Consider the following 21,332-nt stretch of genomic DNA (forward strand, 5'->3'; position numbering starts at 1 on the left):
TCCCTCCTTTATAGCATTAAGGATACAAAAGATAACATCGATGGTAACCTCCCTCTACCAGGATGGAGGCTTTTTCTTTTTTCATTTTGTAGTGTTTAGGGTTTTTTGCCTCTCCTGGCAGAGCCTCATGGGAGAGGCACCAGCCCGGGCTAGAGATTTGATTTCCAGCTCTCAGGCTGCCCCTTGCGCTCACAGCTGCCCGCAGCAGGGGCCATGTTCTTGATACTCAGCCACCTTGGGATTTTTCAAAGCTGCTTCTCTATGTGTTTTCTGCAAGCCACAGCCCCAGTCCTTCTTTTTCCACCGGTTAACTATTCGGTGGTCTCTCAGCCTGTTGGAAAGTAGCAACCCAAGCAGCCATGGTCACTTTAAGACCGCAGCATGACAACAAGACCCCGGGGATGGTGACCCAGCTGCCTGACAGTGAAATCTGCCTCCGATTTCATCACCTCTGCCACTGATCGGGTTGAGGAGACAGCTAATAAACAGAGCTGGAGCAGAGTGTTTGGTTAGAGTTGGGAGCAAGTGCAGCTGCTTGGCTCCCTTTCTGACGATCAGAAGGACTGTATTTAACTCAACACATGGCTCTTCTGCCATCCATGCCTGCCATCCATGTGGAGCGCTCTAGAGTTCCCTATAGAGAATATGAATGTATTAAAGCATGGCGCCGAAGCACGTGACTCAATGGGGTGAAAAAAACAAAACAAAACCAGGGCTGGCTAGACTAGTGCCTCAAGAGAAGGAAGGTTCTAGATGATGCGGAAACTTGACCCTGCTCCAAGAAAGAAGGTATCATAACCAGGAGGACTGGTCACAGACCCCCCCCCCCACACTCCCCAGATCGTGGGTGCGCAAGCGTCAGAGCTTCCGGGTTTGTGTTTTGTTATAGCCTTGAAATGGGCAATTGTGTGATATCTGTTTACTTCATGCTGGACCCCAGCAGTTATGACTAGTCCCACCTGTCCTTGGGACAGTGTCTATGGTGAAGCCAAATGTCAAAAGGGTGTTGGGGTACAGAAACGCTGAAGAACTAACAGAAGCCCTGGGTGTGGCTCAGGAAGGGAGTGTTTGCTTGGCTAGGGGAGTTCTGGGTTCAACCCCCCAGTACTGAGAAGAGAAGAAAGTAAACAAAAGAGAAGGGAACAGAGGGAGGGACAAGAGAAGTCAAACAAAAAGTCCTGAGGAGTGCTGGGTACTCAGTAGGCCAGGGCAAATGCATCTAAAAGCGTCCATCCTGCAGCCACCGCACTGCAAACCGCAGCATGGGTATCCAATTATTGTGCCATGACCAACACATTTTATTTATTTATTTATTTATTTATTTATTTATTATGTTTACCCTACCTATCTATCTATCTTTGGTTTTTTGAGACTGTTTCTCTATGTTGCTTTGGCTGTCCTTGAACTTGCTCTGTAGACCAAGCAGGCCTCAAACTCAGAGATCTGCCTACCTCTGCCTCCCCGAGGACTGGTATTAAGTCTGCACTACCATTGCCTGGCCCAACACACACACACACACACACACACACACACGGTTGTCATGATAATATTTAATGCTGTCTGCTTCTCTCCACTCTGACTTCTCTGTTGATTCATAGGAAGACAAGCAGAAATGCAGTCTGTCTTCTTGGGAATCTGCAGAAAGGCTCCAGCTCTGGAGATGTACCATACCCAGGGTTCCAAATGTTACTATAAAGTTAAATAATTTTTTTTTCTAAAGAAAAGTGCATAGTAACAGAGTCTCATATTGCCACCAGGAGAAAATATTTGCTACACTGCTGGAAGAAACACAGTCTAGAGAAACAGAAGCAGGCAGCTTCGATCCTCAGGCTATCTTATGCTGCTGCACCGGGCAGAGTTTTTCATTTGAAGAGCCTCTAAGAACTGGGATTTGCATGTACTGGACCCTTCTGATTTTTCACTGCCACACCCAATTTAGAAATGTCCTGAGCTGGGCTTGGTGGCACACACCTTTAATCCCAGCACTCAAGAGGCAGAGGCAGGCGGATTTCTGAGTTCGAGGCCAGCCTGGTCTACAAAGTGAGTTCCAGGACAGCCAGGGCTACAGGGCTATACAGAGAAACCCTGTCTCGAAAAACAAAAGGAAAAAAGAAAAAGAAATGAAATGTCCTCCTGAGGCAAACACACGCCAGTGTTGCTTGTTGCTGCAGATCTTTGCTATGTGAGCGTTACTCTGATAATATGCTTTTCTGGCTTAGAGTTAACAGTGCTGACTTCAGAGCCACCAGAGCATCTCAGCCTTTCAGGGTGTGGTTTAGCTTCCTCATTCATGGATGAACAGAAAAGCTCTCGAGTTTCAGGACCGGGTTATCTCCAGGGCGGACATAACCGCACTTGTCCATTTTATTTCACATTCAAAATTTACGTTATAAGGTGACGTTCACGTACAACACACATCTCCATCGTGAGTACATTAGTGAGTGAGTGCTGGTGACTTTAGCACATGGGCAGCGTTGTGTGACTATCACTTCTGACTCCAGAACATTCTCAACACCTTGCGAATTACTCTGGGCTCCCCACTTTCCGTTTCTTCCCAGTTACCTGAAACCACGGATCTATCTGCTCTTTGGCCTTTATGGGCTTATTCCATATAAGTCTACAGAAGTCATAAAAATCAAATCTCTCAATATCTCAGGGGTCCGTCACGTAGCATAGTGTTCTCAAGGTTGGTAAGGTTCTTTTTTATAGCCGAGTACTATTCCACTGTCTGTGTAGATCGCATTTTGCTTACCCATTATGTTGTTAACTAATATTTGTGTTTTATGCCTTTAAAGCTTCTGTGATATTGAGTTGTTTTGGGAACATATGTTTCAGTTCTCTTGGGGACAGAGCTAGGAGTAGCATTTCTGGATCACAGGGTAGGTCTATCTTTAACTTTTTGAGAAACTGCCAAATTCTTTTTCACAGTGGCTGCACCAGTTTCGATTCCTAGCAGTCATGTGTGAAGACACCAGTATTTTTTTTTCTAATTCCTCCTGGCTTTATTACATTTTTTAAAAAATGATTTATTTTATTCATAATTGTGTGTGTGGAAGTAAGTGCAATGCTTGAAGAGGCCAGATGATGTTGTCGGATCACTCGGAGCTAGAGTTAACAGGCAGTTGTGAACCACCCAACATAGGTGCTGGGAACTGAACTTGGTTCTCTGCAAGAGCTGCATGCACTCAGAACTGCTAAGCCATCTCTCCAGACCCTTGTTTTATTTTTAAAATGAATCACCCTACAGCACTAGGGTAGACTCTCATGGATGTTTCAGTCTGTCAGTCACTCACGACTGAAGCAGGTTCTGCCAATCACCCTCTGATAGACTTACCATCTCCTCTGGAAGATGCCCATTCAAGTCCTTTGCTCATTTTGAAACCAGGCCTTCTTTTATTCGTTGCTGGATTGCAAGAATTCGTTATGTCCCTAAGATACATAGCGGGGGATCCTCCTTAGATGTGTGACCTAGCAATTTTAGAATCTTCTCAGATTCCAGGAAGAAACGGTCAACAGCAGCTCTTCTATGCAGGGAAGATTTTCCTGAAGAAGGGACTGCCTGTGTGCTGTTATGACCAACTGAGAAACCAGGATTGGATTTCAAATGTGACACAAAGCCAGGCATAGTAGGTGAGCACAGAGGGGGAAGAGCTATCTATAGAAAAGGACTGGATCACATGTGTCATCCTGATTGACAGGGGTGGCAGTCCTCTGCCGCACAGTAAAATGACTTCCCCTAATGATCAAACACATATTTGGTTGAAGAATGCTTTTGTGCAGATCTGAACAGAACACAAGTATTTCTCAAAAAACCATGAACCTAATCAAATATTTTCTCGTCTCCTAAAACTAATAGCACTAATAATCTTTACCCCCAACCCCTACAAATCACTGAACAACACTAAATCATTATATGAAGTACATTTCCATGACTGAACCAATCTCTTCAGTTCCGTTCAAATCCTAAAGACCATAGGATATGTAATTAATTGATGACAATGTTCTGTGGAAATATCTGGCTCTTAATCCTTGTCTCCAGTCCCTTTGGGAATCTGGTAAAGGACCTTTGTGCCAACATGGAGCCAGATTTTCATAAAAGCTGAACATTACATAGATTCTCCAGAGCGTGTCCCAGGGTTCCATGGGCTCCTGTTTTAAAGCAATGACGTTCATCTAGTACCAAGTAGCAGCTTCAGTGTTAATCAGACCCTGATTTCAGCACTCTGTCCACACAGGGCCCTGCCCCAATCTCTCAGCTCCTCTCTGGGGTTTAAGCGTTACCTGTTGCCAGGTGACTTCTGGCTCCATTCCCCCATCCTCCATCCTCTTTGGATCTGTAGCTAAAGCTTCAACTGCCTTCCCGACTAATGAGCATGAGCCCAAACAGGACTCAACGTTTACCCTCTGATCAGCTTCCTCCTCTTCCACTGGGATAGGATCACTTCCTCCTTCTCCCAAGTGTCTGGCAAACCCACCCCTCTCTCCTGTGATGGCTCCTTCCACTCTTTCCTAGACCAGTTCCCTGTCAGCTCTAATGACAACTGATCTATTAAAACACTGCATGCTTATCTACTGGCTATCAACACAAAACCCAGATTCTAAAAGGCTGATAAGATACTCTGCCTGCCTCAGTCTCTCCACTTCAGACAAATCTTCCACCTCCCTCACCCCAGGAAGCTCCCATATGTCATCTACCACTCACACACAACACCCCACTGCCGTCTCTTCCATCTTAGCATCTTTGCACATGCTCACATCGCTAAGATGGCATCTTTGTGCATGCTCACCTCTCTGTCTGAGAACCCCTCACTGCTTTCTAACTGCTGACTCCTCACCTCTCAGGACCAAATCTACATGTTACCTTCTTAGTGGGGCATCTTTCAGCTCCTCACAGCTATTGGTTTCTTGGCCAACACACCATTCTCCACAACCTCTGACGATTGCCACATTTCCCGGCAAATGTTTCTCCAGCATATGCTGCTTGAATGTAGTTTGTGTGGTCTCACTTGTACATAGAATCATAAAGACGCTCTGGAGGGCTCAGCACACTGTTGTTCACTCAAATCTTAAGAGAGAAAGGAAGGAAAAAAAGATGGAGAGAGAAGTTAGGGTTTCCAGGGGATCCGTCCTCCCGAAAAAGGAAGAACACTGATGTCCAGTATAAGCTAAGTCAGAACGAGCTCCATTCTTTATTTCTCTGCCGTATGGCTAGAGAACAGGCAGTAAATAAACCCAGGGACAGGTCAGCACATTGCTGTTTCCCACATTTGTGTTATAAAGCACATGTGGAGTTCACAACAATTTTGGGCTCATTGTTGCTAAGTCTCCATCACTGATGGGCAAGCTGATCTGTGGCAGGTAAGAGTGCGCCCATTCTATTAGTTATTCTTCTACCATGCGCCCGTTCTATTAGCTATTCATCTGCAAACATCACAGAGAACATTCCGTGTGCTGGACACCTAGCATAGGCAACCCAGAGGCAAGCCATCTCCATCTTCATTGGGATACAGGAAGTAGAATTTGTGAATGCTTTCAAATGCTTTCCAAAGCCCAGGTCTGCTTCTCTGCAATCTTTTTGCAAGGAGCCCTGCGTGGTGTAGTTGTCCTGGTGGTGCCTGTGGGAGCTCAGCTGTACAGTCAGTGAATATGACACAGAGTTCAATTATACCCATCAGTGTAACAACAGTTAAGTGTGAGTGTTCTTCCCAACAGTTTGCAGAACTTACTTATGCTATCAGAAGATCTGCCACTCAAGACAGGGCACTCATTTCTATACAGGGCTGGGCTGTCTACCATCTTAGAGGCAGCATTAGATTTTCCATTAAGCTATTCTGGTGTTGATCTCTTTAATATGTATCCTACCCCTAAATCATTTTTGATATGCGCCCTACCTCCAAATGAAAATGGAGGGCAGGATTATTGTAGGATAAATATTAGGAAAAAGAGGGAGGACTCCAGATACCTTAAAATTATCCCACAATCAGTCCCTTTAAGTTCCACCGAATGATCTGTTTTTAGTTCCAGTGGACTTTTATTGAGATAAAATGAACAGCAAGTACAACAATCAAAATTTTATCAACTGTTTTTTTTTCTCCCCCCTCTGACCCTCATATGCTCAGCAAAGACTCTTGCCAATGCCCATTGTAATTTGTATTGCTATGTTAGGTAGAGATATGTTAAGAGATAAGATGTAACTCGACACAGAAGGACACCTGAGTTTCTAGTATAAGAAAGGGTTATTTATAGGCTGGATGTGGAAAGATGGAGGAGCTGAGTTGGCTTTTGGACTGCATCTACTCATACAGGATTAGGTATAGATGAGGCATCCTGAGGAGATTTACAGGGGCTCCAAGGGAGCAGCTGGCGCTTTAGGGAGCATGCCTATAGCAGGCCTGTCAGACTTCTGAAGCAAGAAATCTGTGGTGCTGGGGAGACCAAAATCTTAGACACAGATCTGCCGGTGTAAGAACTGACAGCCGTGGAGTAGCCGGATAATACGATGGTCCTCGTGTTTATATTGCAGCGTGCCTCAGCCACACAAGAATGATGGAGAAATTAGCTTCTCTGACAAAAACACCTCGTCCACACAGCTGGGTGTTCACCATTAGTCTGTTTGACTGAATGAAGCAGGAGCAAAGGCCACGGCTACTCATGTCTTGGAACGGGGCCAACATCTATCCAACAACCCCTTATGATTTTTTTTTAAACCCTAGCTCTTATATAAAACTTTTTAATGGCACTACCATCTATTTTCCTTAAATAAAAAAATGTTGAATGTTTCTCTCACACCCGCTGAAGAGGGAAAGGAGAGTTTAAATTAACTCCAAATGGTACGAATTTAATAGAGCCCCAGCTGCCTGCAGGTTTCTTCAGTGCAAACCTCTTGGTCTGAGAGCTGCCCCAGCTGCTGTGTGATCTTGCAGCCCGTCCCATTTGAAAGTCACCGTGCTACCAGGCCACAGTTCTAAACACATAATGAAAACCACTTGACTTGGGCCCCTCTGATCAGCAGCTGAGCCCATGATCTGGTCATAAAGCAAACCAGCTAGTCCCAGGGCTAGCAGCGATCTCTCAGGAGTTAAGGGGAAAACCTCTGAAGGCCTGAAGGGTTTTCTCTCTAGGGAGTACTTCTTGTTGTGGAATGCTGTGAGCCCCTTCAAGCTTTTCTTTGCTGCAGCAACCTTCTGCCTTTACACCTCTTGACATTTGGTATCTCAAATGAGGTCAGGAATCAGGGTGATACCAATTTTAACTATCTTACATTTTTGTTTTGTTTTGTTTTTGAGAATTTTGAGTTCTTTTTGGGAGAAAGGGAGGTGTCCAAGCTGATAGTCACTCACATAAACAACTTTTAGGGAAAGATATGCCAGACTTCAGACAGGTGAAAGCAAATTCTAAAGGTTCAAATGTCTCAGAGGATGCGAATTTGGGTGCCAAACTTGACCCTTGTGCCCATCCTAGTACAATGAGATCCAGAAATTACTAGAATACACACCAGAGCTTTCTCAGTTCTGCCACAGGAGGGAATGGCTTTAAAAACTGCCTACTAGGAGGCTCTGTGCTTCTGATTTTTGATGGACAGCAGGTGACTCATAAAGTCCTCCGGGAGAGAGTGTGGTGGGAGAAAACTATGGCATCGAACGAAGAACTGCATCAAATATATTATACGGCTCCCGAGAGGCTCCCAGAAACGTTTGCTAGTGAAATACCGCCCTTGACTACAGCATCCTTCTTGGCATTCAGTTTTGATGGGGAAAGCAGTGAGGGTGATGGGAGAGGATGAGGTAGGGTGGCATGGCAAGTGCCTATGGCCTCCGAGAAGATGGGAGCTGAGAGTTGTGAAGCAGATGAATGGACTAGAGGCTCTCTAGGGACAGCATGAAAAGCTGGCTAAAATCAAAGTTCTGCCTCTTTATTTTGCTACATATTCAACTGGATTAAAAAAAAAAGCAAGTCTGACCTAAAACATTTCTAGTAAGTGTAAAAAAAGAACTAAAATAATTGATGTAAAAATAAATACAAGTTCTATTCTGAAGCCAAGTTTGGCAAAACAGCCCAGTGGAAGACCTTTGTGCACAAGACTCTGCCTGGGTTGGCTCTGAGCTTTTGCTTGGTTTTGCTTTCAAGTCAGAATAGCACCGGGGAGATAGTTTAGTTGGTCAAGAACTTGTCTTGCAAGTGTGAGGTCCCAAGTCCTATCCCCAGAATCTACATAAAAAGCTGGGGACGTTGCCATCAGTGGGTGATGTGGGAGGCAGAGGCAGAGGCAGAGGCAGAGGCAGAGGCAGAGGCAGAGGCAGAGGCAGAGGCAGAGGCAGAGGCAGAGGCAGAGGCAGGTCCTCAGAAGCTCACTGCCACTGCCATGGTACACATGCCAGCCTGCCTGGTGAAGTCCCAGGAACTCACCACCCTCCAAAACCTGCATGGGTGTACACAGATTTATGTATACAAACCCATCATGTGAGTCCCCTCAACTTGGATAACTCAAGTTTTAGAATTCATCATGACGATATCTATCAAGGCTTGAAAGGTCAGGTTAGTTCCTCTCATTTTGTGGCGGGGGGTGGGGGTGGGGGACTCCAGGGTGTTGAGTGGTGCACAGTTTAGTTTTGGTGGCTATATTGCTGCCCAGGGAGAGTTGCTGGTGATGTCATTTGTCTATCTTGGTCCATCCTCCTGTAGGCTGCTTGAAGCATTCAGTGCCTGGAAGCTCAGGGCAAGCTTGATGGCAGCATACAAATGGTACACATGCATATATGTAGGCAAACACTTATATCCATAAAATAAAACCCTGGATGGCGGGGTGAAATATAGCACTGCCTGGTCAGTTATAAATAATCTTGTCAATGCTACAATCTTGGTGTCAACAATCCCAGAATCCTTCTGCCAGTCTCTATGGCAACCAGTTTTGTGTTCTCCTGTTTGGGACTTGATACTTCACGGAACAGAAACTTTACCTGTGGAGAATGTAAAATAAAGCCTGTTTCTAAGAATCCTGGGAATACGTCAATATTTTTTTTTATGGGGAAAAAACCCATACTTGTGGGATAGGCATTTAAAAGTAATTTGAGGGACTCTGGAGTCCAGTCAACAAAGATGAATCTGGACTTTAAATCTGGCTTAAAACTACATGTGCCAACAGTGAGGTGGGTACCAAGAAACAAACTGCAGCAGCTGAACTGTTTGTTGTTAGGTTGGACAGCACTAAGGAAGGCTCAGGCAGAATTGTTTCATTAGACTTTTCTCATCAGTTTTGGGTATTAGCTAGCATATTAAAGCCACAATGCATAGTTCTCTCTCCAATGTGAACTCCCAGCTAGGTTGTCTCCCGTGGCAGTGGTCTGCCCCGGTCCCCTCTCTCTTTAATGGCCTCTATGTCTCTTTTCTCCTTCCACAGGTGGAATATAAAATCCCCACATACAGTTGTGCTTTGGGAAAGCTGAAATAACATATAGAGCAACTGAAGAGTAATAAGGGGAAAGCACATCATGAATCTAATTCCATTTCCAGATGTAAAATGTCATAAAGGGTTTTTCCCCCCACACTTGGCAGAACAACGGGAATTTTTGAGAGCATTTTATTTCGCTGCATGTATGCATGTTCCTAAGTAAGGGTATCAGAGAGGCCTCGCAGTGATCGAGCTATAAATGCCTCCTGTTACTGCTTTGCTGAGGCCCCACATTGAGCTGAGAGGTGTATGACCCTCACAGAAATGGCAGAAGCCAGTGCCTGGCTAATAGTAGAATCTGGCGTGACTTTAGAGTAAGCACTCTAAAGGTGCAGGGGTGAGAGGCGGGGATGAGGGGGGGCTTCTAACCAGAGTGATTACTCTCTGCGAACAATGGGATTGTTGTCTGTTTCAAAGAGCAAATCACTTAGCCTTCCCACCCATTTTTCTTCCTGACTTCTTCATGTTTAATCATCTTCACACAGGCGCCTTTGGAGACGCACTTGGGTATGGGGTGAGAAAGGATGACGGAAAGGAAGGAGGAGAACATTCCCCTGATTAACGTGAATCAACGAAAGTCATGTAGTGGGAACTTTGAGGATAGAGCTTTTGATAAGTGGAGCAGTTCCAGAAGTGTACCGTGGGGTGTGAAAGCAACCCACAGTGGGGAGAAGTCCGTTTTCATGTCTGCTTGACGCGGGTATAATTTTAATACCAAAGAAATCACTCCTCTATTGGAAAATTAACTGCGAAGGCAGATTATCGGGTGTGCCCACTGACCGTTACTCCCACCGTGTCCTTGTACGAGCTGTAAAAAGCATTTTTCCCACTCAGCTCCTGCTTGGTATAAATTATTAGGGTGAGAAACATGGACTGTCTTAAGGGTAATAAAGATAAAAATAAGAAGGCAGTTTTCATGTGTACTTTGTAAGAAACTGTTTGCACACTTGTGAGTTCTATTCTCACATCTGGCTTTGTACTCTTTAAAGGACCAGCCAGACCAGTGTTACACTCCTGTCTCTCTGCTAATGCCACCTTATCATTCGTTGACTCAAAATAGAGACACACAGGGGCAGAGACAAGTGAATAGCTGGTCTATTTGGGGCCAGCCTGATCTACATAGTGAGTTTCAAACTACCCATGGCTACTTAGTGAGACCTTGCCTTAGTGGAATACACACACACACACACACACACACACACACACACACACACACATTTGGAGAGACGAGTTAGCAGTTAAAAACCCTGGCTTCTCTTTCAGAGAACCTGCGTTCAGTACCTAACACTCACATGGTAGCCCACAACCATCTTTAACTCCAGTCCCAGGGGACATGACATCCTCTTCTGGCCTTTATGGGCAGTGAGCACACGCACAGTACATACACATACATGCAGGCAGGACACAAACATAAAATAAAAATAAATAAATCTTTTCTTTTTTAAGTGAGGAAGAATGAGAGCCTACAATCACTTGTCTCTTAGGTCTATGTTTACTGGCTAACCAAAAATTAGAGGTAACAGTCAAAACAATGAGTTGCAAAAAGGAAGGACCACTCTCACTTAAACCTTGAGTGATTTCAACTACTCTCACCTCCCCTGCCCTAGAACTCTGGCCTGAGGCCATCTTGAGATGATTGAATTGCTTGCTGCTTGTGTGCCGAAGTGCCTGAGCTGAGGTTGGAGCTACCATCTACAAGGACTTGTGCAGATCTGAAATACAGACACATCAACCGAGAGAGATAAATGGAACTTGTCACCAGTCTGAGCAGCAAACACGGAGGTCCATCCCTCACGGATTATGGACATCTGTATTCCTAATTGGCATTCTTTCGGGCTATGCCAGCAGACTGGTAGTGCCAGGAGAGCAATAGCCTCGGAAAAGATGAGATGTCACGTTTAGGTGACAAGAGGCATGGATGAGGCATGGGCACACCATTGTACGGAATCTTGGTCCATATGGTTGCTATAATACTGGTGATTTGGGGTTTGAGGGACCTCCAAATGGCGTGTTTCATCCAGACCGAACGTGCTATTTTCAAAGCAGATGGGTTTATGATCTTAGAATAACAAGTGGTTTGGATGGTCGCATGACCAGCAGAGTCCGTGGTAAGACGCATATAAATAGTTAACAAGGTAATGGTAAGAAATGTTGACCTTGATTTGTTTAGCTAAGATGTAAAGATTTTTGAAGGTCAAAGGTGTCCTTGTGTAGTGTTTTGGAGTCTAGCTGTGTCTGACCCTCTAACATTAAGCTGCTGTGGCCTGCAGTTTTGAAGAGTGAAGCAAACCAGGGGAAAGCAGGGAGGGGGAGAGAACAGGAAATGGAGTGAGGTGTTTCAGGAAGTTGTCAGGGGTTGACTGATTGATTCCAGATGGAAGGGGTCAGCCTCCATGACCCAGGAAATACTCACTAGGGGAAAGAAGTTGGCTTGGGGAAGGGGAAGGCCTGGGAGTGGGATGATGTTGGAATGTGCATTCTACTTCCTTTAGCCTTAAAACATGGAGAAGTCCTTACTCCTTGGGATAGAATAATATCAGCGTTGTCATCATCCATCAGAGAACAGAGAAGGAAGTTAAACCTGAAGCCTTGACTGAGCCAAATGGGTCTTCCCGTGCGTAATGTAGCTTATTCTTCTAGAAGTAGAGAGAATGGATGTAAAATCCAGTGTTCAAGCATGAATAGGGATAACAATTCATACCTGATTTCATGTGCTGGAATTTGTGAATCAAATCCATTAATTTTTTTTTTTTTTGCAAATTTAGCTTAATTGGCAGGCTTTCCTAAGTACTTCACAGCCTAAGATATTTGGAATATGAAAAATAGAATTTCACACACAAACACACACACATGCACACACACACACGCATGCACATACATTTGGACATAATTTAAAATCTTGTAATAAATTTTGCAGACACTGAAATAATTCAGGTTAATTCCCTTGCTGTCATGAGAGGCCAGCACTAGCCAGCAAAAGATTAAAATTTATTTCCATTGTTAATAGAAAATAATGAAGTGCATGTGAACCACCAGGGTATATCATTTGGGAAATGTTCACTTTGGAACCGAGTCTCTCTCCACCCAAAGCCGACGATGATGAAATCTGCTGGCTAGAGAAAGCTCTGCATTTTGTGGCCAGGATGCACAAGAAGTGTCAACGGACAGTGTGACAAGCTTATGCAATGACAGTTCCTGAGTGTCTGCCCCTCACAGCCTCGTCATCCTCAGATGGAGGCTGCATTTCTCTTTGGTGTTCTCGGGCTTGTTAAGGTGTAATGCTTGAAGGTCTCTCATTTTTGTTTTGTGTTTGAAGGTCTATTTCGCACACACAGCCTGATGCCAGCCCCCTCCCTGTTCTGCTAGTCTCAGAGGTAGCATAAACATAGGAGATGCTTAACACACACTCTCCAATCCTGTCAAAACGAGTTCTCTTTCTTCCTCTGACTCAAGGCGTGGTCTTGTACTCTCTGAAATCACTCAGATAAGCACTCAGGCCTGGTGTACTTGCCAAGAGTGATGGATGTCTGTTTTGCGGTTGCCACCACTGGATAGGAATTATCTAGAAGGCCTTTTCTCAGACATTCACATGTTAACACAGACACAATTGGAAACAGACCTAAGGCTAGACAGGCTACATCCCTGAATTGTGAGCAATTATATGGGCGATAATTTTCTGAATGACAACTGAGCTTCCTTTAGGTTTGTTCTCTGAGTCCCCAGGGCCTGTCATGACTCCTGATGTGTTGTTGGAGCTCAATGACTATCTGTTGAGTCGAATGATTGAAACTCATTTACATCCATGTAAAATTTTCATATAGGTTACATCAAGCCCACAGAGTGAGGCTACATGAAGTGATTTGTGGAGCACAGGTCCAGGGGATTCTTTTAAAATGAGACTCTAAAATGAGTCTTATAAAATGTTTAAAGATGCCATCCTGGTGGCTGATAGCTCAGTCAGTAAAATGCTTGCCACGAAGGCACAAGAACCTGAGTTCAGATCTCCACGTTAAAAAGCTACATGTAATGGTGTGTGCTCGTAGCCCCAGTTTGGGGAAAGTGGTGACAAGGTGTATCCCTAGGGCTACTGTCAAGCAGCCTAGGCTAATTGGCAAATTCCAGAATAGTGAAAGACACAAGACAAGGTGACTATCACTTGAGACATGCCACCCAAAATAGTTGACCTTACATATACATTCACATGCAAAGGGACACACACATGCATACACATTCACACACATTTACACACACTCACACATACATATACATACTAACAAACTCACATATACACATACACATTCACACACATACACATATACATACACACCCTCACACACTCACATACACACTCAAATATACACACACATACACACAACAATCATACAACCCACTCATACACACACATACTCACTCACACACTCACCTATACACACACACACACACACACACACACATGAAATTCTCTTCAAGGCAAAAGAAAACAAAAGGAGGGAAGAATATCCCTTGGGATTATAGCTGACTGGGGAGGGGTATGAAATCATTTTCTGAAGGGATAAAACATTCCATTCTTGAGAGGAGAATGGATTCTGCCATGAAGGTTTACCATAACACTTTCGAACCTGTGCTTGTCACAGTTTTTCATACAATGGGAGCAGGGAGGGGACCATGCGATCCGTGGGATGAGAACAGTAATGCCTGAACGGGTTTTGAAGTTGAATGATGGGTTCTCGAATTTTGTTAGCTGTTCTGTCATCTTATTTGCCTGAAATTATCTGTAATAAAAAGGTGTTTCGATTTCTTTCCCATTGAGATCTGAGCAAGGTCATGCCTCTCCACCCTCCTCTTTCATTTAATAAGTTAGAAGGCGTGGCAGAACAATTACAGGTAGGGTGATAGTCTGCACCGGGGCCATAGGCAGAGAGAGTCATTCTGAAGCACGGCTCATTAGATTATTCAATGTCCTTCCTGGACAGGGCTATACATAATTATGAGCATGTGTATAATACGTTACTTTCTCCAAAGAGCCACGGAAAACCTGCTGTGCATAACTGCATGAACTGAGTAGTAGCGATCCTTCTGAGACACTTTCTTTCCTTGGTCAAGTCCAAGGGTGGTAGGTGTGGCCAGTCATGCACTTTTCTGCCTCCCTTGATTCAACTCTGCCTTTGAACTTCTTTCATGATCTGACCAGCAGCATATGTAATAGAACGAAATTCTCTCTAGATATATATGTAGGCTAGCAACCATTCTGCAGTCAGGTCATAAGCCCTCTGAGAGCAGTGGTGTGATGATGCCTTTCCATTGCTGTGATGACTTGTGCTACTATCTCTCTTTCTAGAACCTTCTCCAGAGTTTAGACTATGCAAGAATTGCACTGGATAATGTCCTCTGTCTTACTAGCTGGACAAAGGAGGCAGGAGTGAGGCAAATGGGTCACAAATCATCATACTTCGGCCTGCCTTTCACATCGTGCCAAACATTTTCCATGCACCATCTAATGCTATCTCGTTCAGGCCTGCAAGAGAGATAGCATTATTTATGTTTCCGAGATAAGAAAAACTGAGATTTGAAAAGGTTCAGTGATATGTACTCAAGTTTATGTTAGGACTCATGTGGCCTGGGATCTCAGTTCGATTTTCAATCCGAGTCCTTTCTCTTCATCGCTCCACACCCACCTCTGCCCTTACCTCCAGTTAGACACTAAACATTCCATATCTCCCATACTACATTTGGGGAGCCTCATCTTCTCACAGAATCTTTATCACTGTTCACGAATGCCGAGGGACAGCTGATCAGCTAGTGATCAGCTAGTGTCCCTTGGACCACAATCCAAGGGACAGGATCCCTGTTTCCAAGCTTGGAGAAATGAGCTTCGCAGTGAAGATTTTGTCTCGGTCCCTGCATTACACTGTCTGCAGCTGTGGCAACAGCCAGAGGACAGTCTTGCTGGTGATGAGGCTTCTGGAAACAGCAGACAGAAGGCCAATTTCCCCTGTCGTGACATTGACAGAGTTTGAACTCAGAGACATAATAACCCACAGGGCCAAAGGCTGCCTCTTGTTTGACTCCAAAATTTTGCCCTGTCTCTCCCTGGCCTTGCAGAAATGTTTTACAAGGAATCCTGTTCCACTGATACCCTGGTGTGAACCTGACCCAACCCTCCTCTTTTCACTGTAAATGCAGGTCGTGTTGTCCACAACAGTAAATGTGGATGGACATGTGCTGGCTGTTTCTGACAACATGTTTGTTCATAACAACTCTAAGCATGGAAGGAGAGCAAGAAGGCTTGACCCATCTGAAGGTAGGACTGGGACCTGACCCAGACCTTCTTTGCATCTTTGTTTATAGACAAAGTCTCTAGCCCAGACTGGTCTAGAACTTACTATCTAGAAATTACCTTTCATCTTCCTACCTCCGCCTCCCCAGTGCTGGATTGCAGGTGCCCACCACCACACTCAGTATATGCCGTCCCAGGGATTGAACTTGGGACTTCCTGTATGCTAAGCAAACACTCTACCACCTGAGCTCCATCCAGCCCCATGGGCATTTCTAAGTGCTGCTGCTGTACACACTGACTGCACTCCACCCCACTCAGCTCCCGGCCAGCATACAGCTCTCTGTCTCTTCTGTTCCAATCCCTGTTTTTCTTTCAGCGAGAGTGGTATTTCAGGCGATCGCGGGTCTATGACATCTTAGTTAAACAGGAACAGTACAGTGCCAGACGTGCATGAATAAGTGTCAGATGTGCCTTTAAACAGATTGTGGGCAAAACAAAACAGTGTGCGGAGTGAAGCTGACACTAATTGATTTTTGTTTGCTTGGACAAGAAGAAATCACGGGCTGCTCTGGGTCGTTTTCCAAGTGCATTAAACTAATTAGAAATACTGGTAACTGTTAAATTTCAAGTTGTCCAAAAAAATTAAAGTATACCAATGGACAGACTGACAAACCTAAGTGAATTCCATCTCACTTGTTTTCCCTGCTTTTCTCACCCCAAACCTGCTGGTGTTGGAAGACCTCAGGCTATCGATAAGAATCAAATCCAGCTATGAGTTTATTGTTGATGCATCATTACATGTTACCCACCAGCCCTCTTCCCAGCTCAGCCCTTAAAATGTATCTTATATCATTTAAAATAGGAATTAATGAACTGAAAGAAAATGATTGAATCAGTAAAGAATTTGAAGCGGTGTTAATTCTCCCACAGTGGGCACTGAAAGGAAAGAAGAAAATCCCGGGGTTCAGAGCTCTGAGCCCTTCGAGTTTCTTTTGACTGATTGGATGTGATTGACTGGCCGTTCAAAGGGGGCTCATGTTTTTGGAGTCCTGCCAAAGTTCTCCTCCACCTTTGACCCTGTCAACTTTGGAAATAGAGTGATGGATTGAGTTTAGTTATGGCCTGAACGCAGTATTGGGTTCCTGTTGGGATGCACAGTCCAGAGGCCTTGAACATATGCATGAATGGAGGAAACTCTGTCTATAGAGTTGAGGGAGCAATTAGAGGTTGTCTCTAGGTGGGGTTGAGCAAACCCTTCCTCTGCGATAGATCCCGTTTCCTCTTTCTCTCCCTAGCATGTTAACAAGCCTTGTAAATCTTAACATTGTGGGGCAGAGGAGGTGGGGAGAGAAAAGGGATTTACACTTTTCTAGAGTGATCAACTTATAAAAATATGGGCAAAAACAACAAAGTTTTAAAAACACCCTTTACACAATTAGCTAAGTGTTTCAGTCTTTTATACAAAATGGCCAACTCATTAGGCTTTAATGACCTGGTAAAAACCAACAGCCAATTAGGGAAGGATGGGAAATCAACACAGCTTCTTGGAATGACCGACAGCTTTCCAGGACAGCACCTTTCCCAAACCCCAGCTATCACTCACAAAGGACACAGAGCTGACTTGTTCTTTCTCGTCTTTCCAGCTACACCCTGCATCAAAGCCATCAGCCCAAGTGAAGGGTGGACCACAGGAGGGGCCATGGTCATCATCATTGGTGACAACTTTTTTGATGGTCTCCAAGTTGTGTTTGGTACCATGCTTGTATGGAGTGAGGTAGGTCAAAGCCACTTACTCCCATGATATCCTTTGGCTCCATAGTTCTTTTGGGCTGGGGTAACCAGCAGTTCCCGGTGAAACAGCACCACAAATACTCAGCCCTGTATACCCACTACGAGAAAGACACTCAGGGTATCAAGACATGCAAAGTCATGACATTTTAGGAATGAATTCCTTAAAATGATATTCATTGCAGTATTACAAGATTGTGAAAAAATTAGGGTCTAAATATTGTATCATAAGAGATGATGGACAAAGAAGAGTATCTTTCCATCGTCGAAAATTATGTTTTGGAAAAATTCTAATGATACCAGAGAAGAGCATGTTTATGCTATGATACTGTGTGTGTGTGGAAAGTCAGAATAACAGTGGATATGCATAATCTAATTCTGTGACACACAGCCATTGAAATGTCTGGGCAACACACCAGATCCTAATATTGGTTGTCTCTGCATTATATAATTTTAGATTTCTTAGCATAGTTCTGTAAATCCCCAATTTTCTAAATTGGATATGTTTGGCTTACAATTTATAATCAGCAAAACCAACTAAGTGCATTACCAAAAGCGAAGTATGGCCGAGGAGTTGGGCTTGGCAGTTGTCACGCTAATATGTGAGGCCAGAAGCAGTGACCTCTTTCTTTGGTGCCTTGTGTAGTGACTGTCTTCCCCTGCCTCTTCCCTTCTCAGCTCATAACCCCTCATGCCATCAGAGTACAGACCCCTCCCCGGCATATCCCTGGAGTTGTGGAAGTGACACTATCTTATAAATCCAAACAGTTCTGCAAAGGAGCCCCGGGCAGGTTCATCTACACAGGTAAGAAAGAGAATGGTTTCTAAGGTAGCTGGTTCCTAGCTCCTCTTTGCTCTAGTTATCAGTATCTCTATTCTGTCACCAGCCTAGTTATTCTAGGTCTTTCTGGTACTGTGGAAGAATGGACTAAGTGAGGGGCATCAAATGGAAAATGAAGACTCAATTCTAAATTTAAACTTGACCTGAAAAACTTGTGCATGGTCTGTTGATGGCTTTGGCAGCTCACTTCGGGAATATACCCTTAGAAACGCATCTCTGTTATAACCATGCTAGGGACTTTCGTATGAGCAATTGGATAGACATAATCAAAGTTGTCGGCTGTGAGTTTTCTTGACAGCCACTCAAGCATGTTGTCCAGTCGAGTGGTACAAAGTATTTTAAAGCCTTACAAGAGTAAAACCTACCCAACCATTCCATTTCCACCGAATGTCTTTTTTTCACAGTGTTTACTCCAAATCAGTTGAACGACTGCTTTCTCTCGGTGAGGACAGATGATGCATGAGACAGGATTTCTTCCCTGTCTGGAGGTTTAGGAAGTTTTGGAGGATGTAGTTGTTTGACCGCCGAGTGTAGGTGGAGATTTTCTAAATTCGAAATGCAAAGCATCCATTGTAAGAAGTGTGGGGTTCAGAAAGAGAGCTCAGTGTGGATTGGGTCATGGGGTTTGGGACACCCACCTGGTCTCAGTGTGGCTAGCAAGTGATGGGAAAGAAAAGCTACACTATAGTTCCCACTGAGGCACAGTTCACCCACTCATCTATGCCTTTTGTGAAATGACATAACTCTAGTTTATGAGATATGAGCTATTGAAGGGATGGAAGTAGAATATCCCTAGTGAAGTGAACATTCTGGGGTTCGAGGCAGATGGCACAGCCAATGAATGGTGTGATATCAGTCAGATAAAAATATGGGCAGGAGAATGAGGGGCCTCAGGTGGGTCATCAGGAGACTCCTCTGAAGAAGGGACATCAAGGCTCAGAACAGTCTCACAGGAGGGGAGAACCCACAGGAACACTCTACCTCCTCTGTGATCCATTCATAGTCTTCCTATTACCCTATAGCTTCAGAGAGCTGGTGGGTCAGTGGTGTTTCCTGAAACCGTACCTGAAAGCCCATGACTCTGTTGGAGTGATGGGGTGTGCCTGGCAAAGAACACAACAAGATGATGAGCCAGAAATTTAAAGGAGCCAAGTGCCACTGGATAGGAACAAGAATGCCAGGGTATTAGAATGAAGTCCCTGGGGTGGGGAGCAATGGGAAATGAGGAAGGCAGGCAGGATGAGGAAGATGTTGAGCCAGGGAGGATCTAGAGAAGAGTAAGAAATGTAAGGACGGGTGTTGCCGTGGATGGGAAGTCAGCTCTATAGTGGAAGGAAGCTTGAGAAGGCCCTTTGGGAATCCCAAAAATGAGGGCTGAGGACAGTGAGGAGTTGCTGAGGAGGCGTACCTTGGGGAGGAGCAGCCTGGGAGAATGGACTGTCCGTGATGTCTGGTGAAGAAGGCCCTTTCTCCAGGACACTTAACACATTCTTGGTGTCTCCAGTCTTTAGTCCACGGTCCCTTGGGAGTAGATGATGGGTCTAGCCTTGGAAGATACAGCTAAGTATTCTAACAAGTACTTTGCAGCCAGCCTCCAACTCTACTGAGGTTGGCAATGATCTCAGTTCTCAAGGGACTATAGACACTTAGAGACAGATGGTGTGTGTGTGTGTGTGTGTGTGTGTGTGTGTGTGTGTGTGTGTGTTTGCATACTTCCTCACAAAGCTGAGTCTCTTACCTCTAGTTGCATTTAATTGCCAAAACCTACCTTGGCTCTTAGAGATGTCAAATCTCTTAACCTCTGACTGTATAGTATAGTATAGTATAGTATAGTATAGTATAGTATAGTATAGTATAGTATAGTCACTGATTAAATATGTATTCAAAACTATGTTCAAGATACAAGACAAGTAACATTAGGATACCTCAGCATCCTACTGTTCCAGAAGTGAAGATAGATGCTCAAGATCCCAATAGTTAGGTTAAGTCTCATAAGATATGTAAAAGCCAAAGGGGTTGTTGGAATGTCTATCAGGGAGAGACTAACCCAGGGAAAATCTAGAAAGGCTTCTTGGAGGAGGGCAGTCTACAAGGACATTTGAAAGCAGTAGTTTTCCATCTGAGGATCTGTATTTCTTAAAAGCAAACACAGTGCCTAGTGGAGGTCAGACCCATGATGTCATAGCTGCTAAGTGGTATGCCTGAGTGTCAGTGTCAGCAAAGAGCTCTCCTCCTGGTTTAATAAGACGTGATTTGCCGTGTATTGTCACATTACTGCCATCGCCATGTTTGGATGCCCTGAGTGTGCATGATGCTGAGCCTCCTGTACATTGAACATGCACACCATGCTCAACACTGACAATTGGGACACATCAGACCTTCAGACATTAGGATGTAAAGGTAAGCTGTACATGTTGTAGAGTCAGCAGGCCTGGACCCACAGCTTGACTGGCCTGCTAAAGAGTTCCCTGCCACATCTTATAAGTAGGATATGTATGCCACAGAACTGAGGAGAGGACACTGTAACGTGAAGGCTGGGGTAGGATGGTAATCATCAAGCAGCCAGCTTGCCAAGAGATTCGAAACAAAGGTTGGGTTGCAGAATTTCCTGATTTTCACAGTGCAGGCACTCTTTCTACTGTGATTTCAAGCTACTGCCTGACACCATAGGTTCCTGGGACTTCAACCACTGCTCTCAAACACTAGAAAGCCGGGGCTTTGTAAGCACTTGGGATAGAGTGGGTAGACAGTGAGAAGTATGTTAGATACATGCTCCGATGTCCATCAATGTTTCGTTAATTCTCACATCGGTGTCACTGTGGCCTCTGGTTTGAACAAGGAATGTCAAATGTGATTAAATACTGACTACTTATGTGAGAAGTTGAAGTTGTAGCAACTGGATTTCAATTTGTTTGTTTGTTTTGTTTGTTTGTTTGTTTTTTAATTTTTAATATTTTTATTACATATTTTCCTCAATT

General features: G+C 44.4%; 1 protein-coding gene and 1 long non-coding RNA gene across 3 annotated transcripts in view; one reads left to right on the forward strand and one right to left on the reverse strand.

The window, feature by feature from the left end:
- The window catches only part of Ebf2 (EBF transcription factor 2), a 200,389-nt gene that overhangs the window by 139,610 nt on the left and 39,447 nt on the right, over positions 1 to 21,332 (forward strand). For both annotated transcript variants that reach the window (XM_021181503.2, XM_029469196.1), the window contains 3 exons: positions 15,632 to 15,749; positions 17,369 to 17,499; positions 18,192 to 18,318. In XM_021181503.2, coding sequence (XP_021037162.1) covers positions 15,632 to 15,749; positions 17,369 to 17,499; positions 18,192 to 18,318 — 376 coding nt within the window. The remainder of the gene's footprint in view (positions 1 to 15,631; positions 15,750 to 17,368; positions 17,500 to 18,191; positions 18,319 to 21,332) is intronic.
- LOC110309096 overlaps positions 1 to 21,332 on the reverse strand; it is a 66,091-nt gene that overhangs the window by 40,831 nt on the left and 3,928 nt on the right. Inside the window, exon 2 of the long non-coding RNA XR_002379659.2 lies at positions 5,007 to 5,065. This is a non-coding gene — a long non-coding RNA (uncharacterized LOC110309096). The remainder of the gene's footprint in view (positions 1 to 5,006; positions 5,066 to 21,332) is intronic.

Source organism: Mus caroli, chromosome 14 (genome assembly GCF_900094665.2).
Source record: "Mus caroli chromosome 14, CAROLI_EIJ_v1.1, whole genome shotgun sequence".
Classification (NCBI taxonomy): domain Eukaryota; kingdom Metazoa; phylum Chordata; class Mammalia; order Rodentia; family Muridae; genus Mus; species Mus caroli.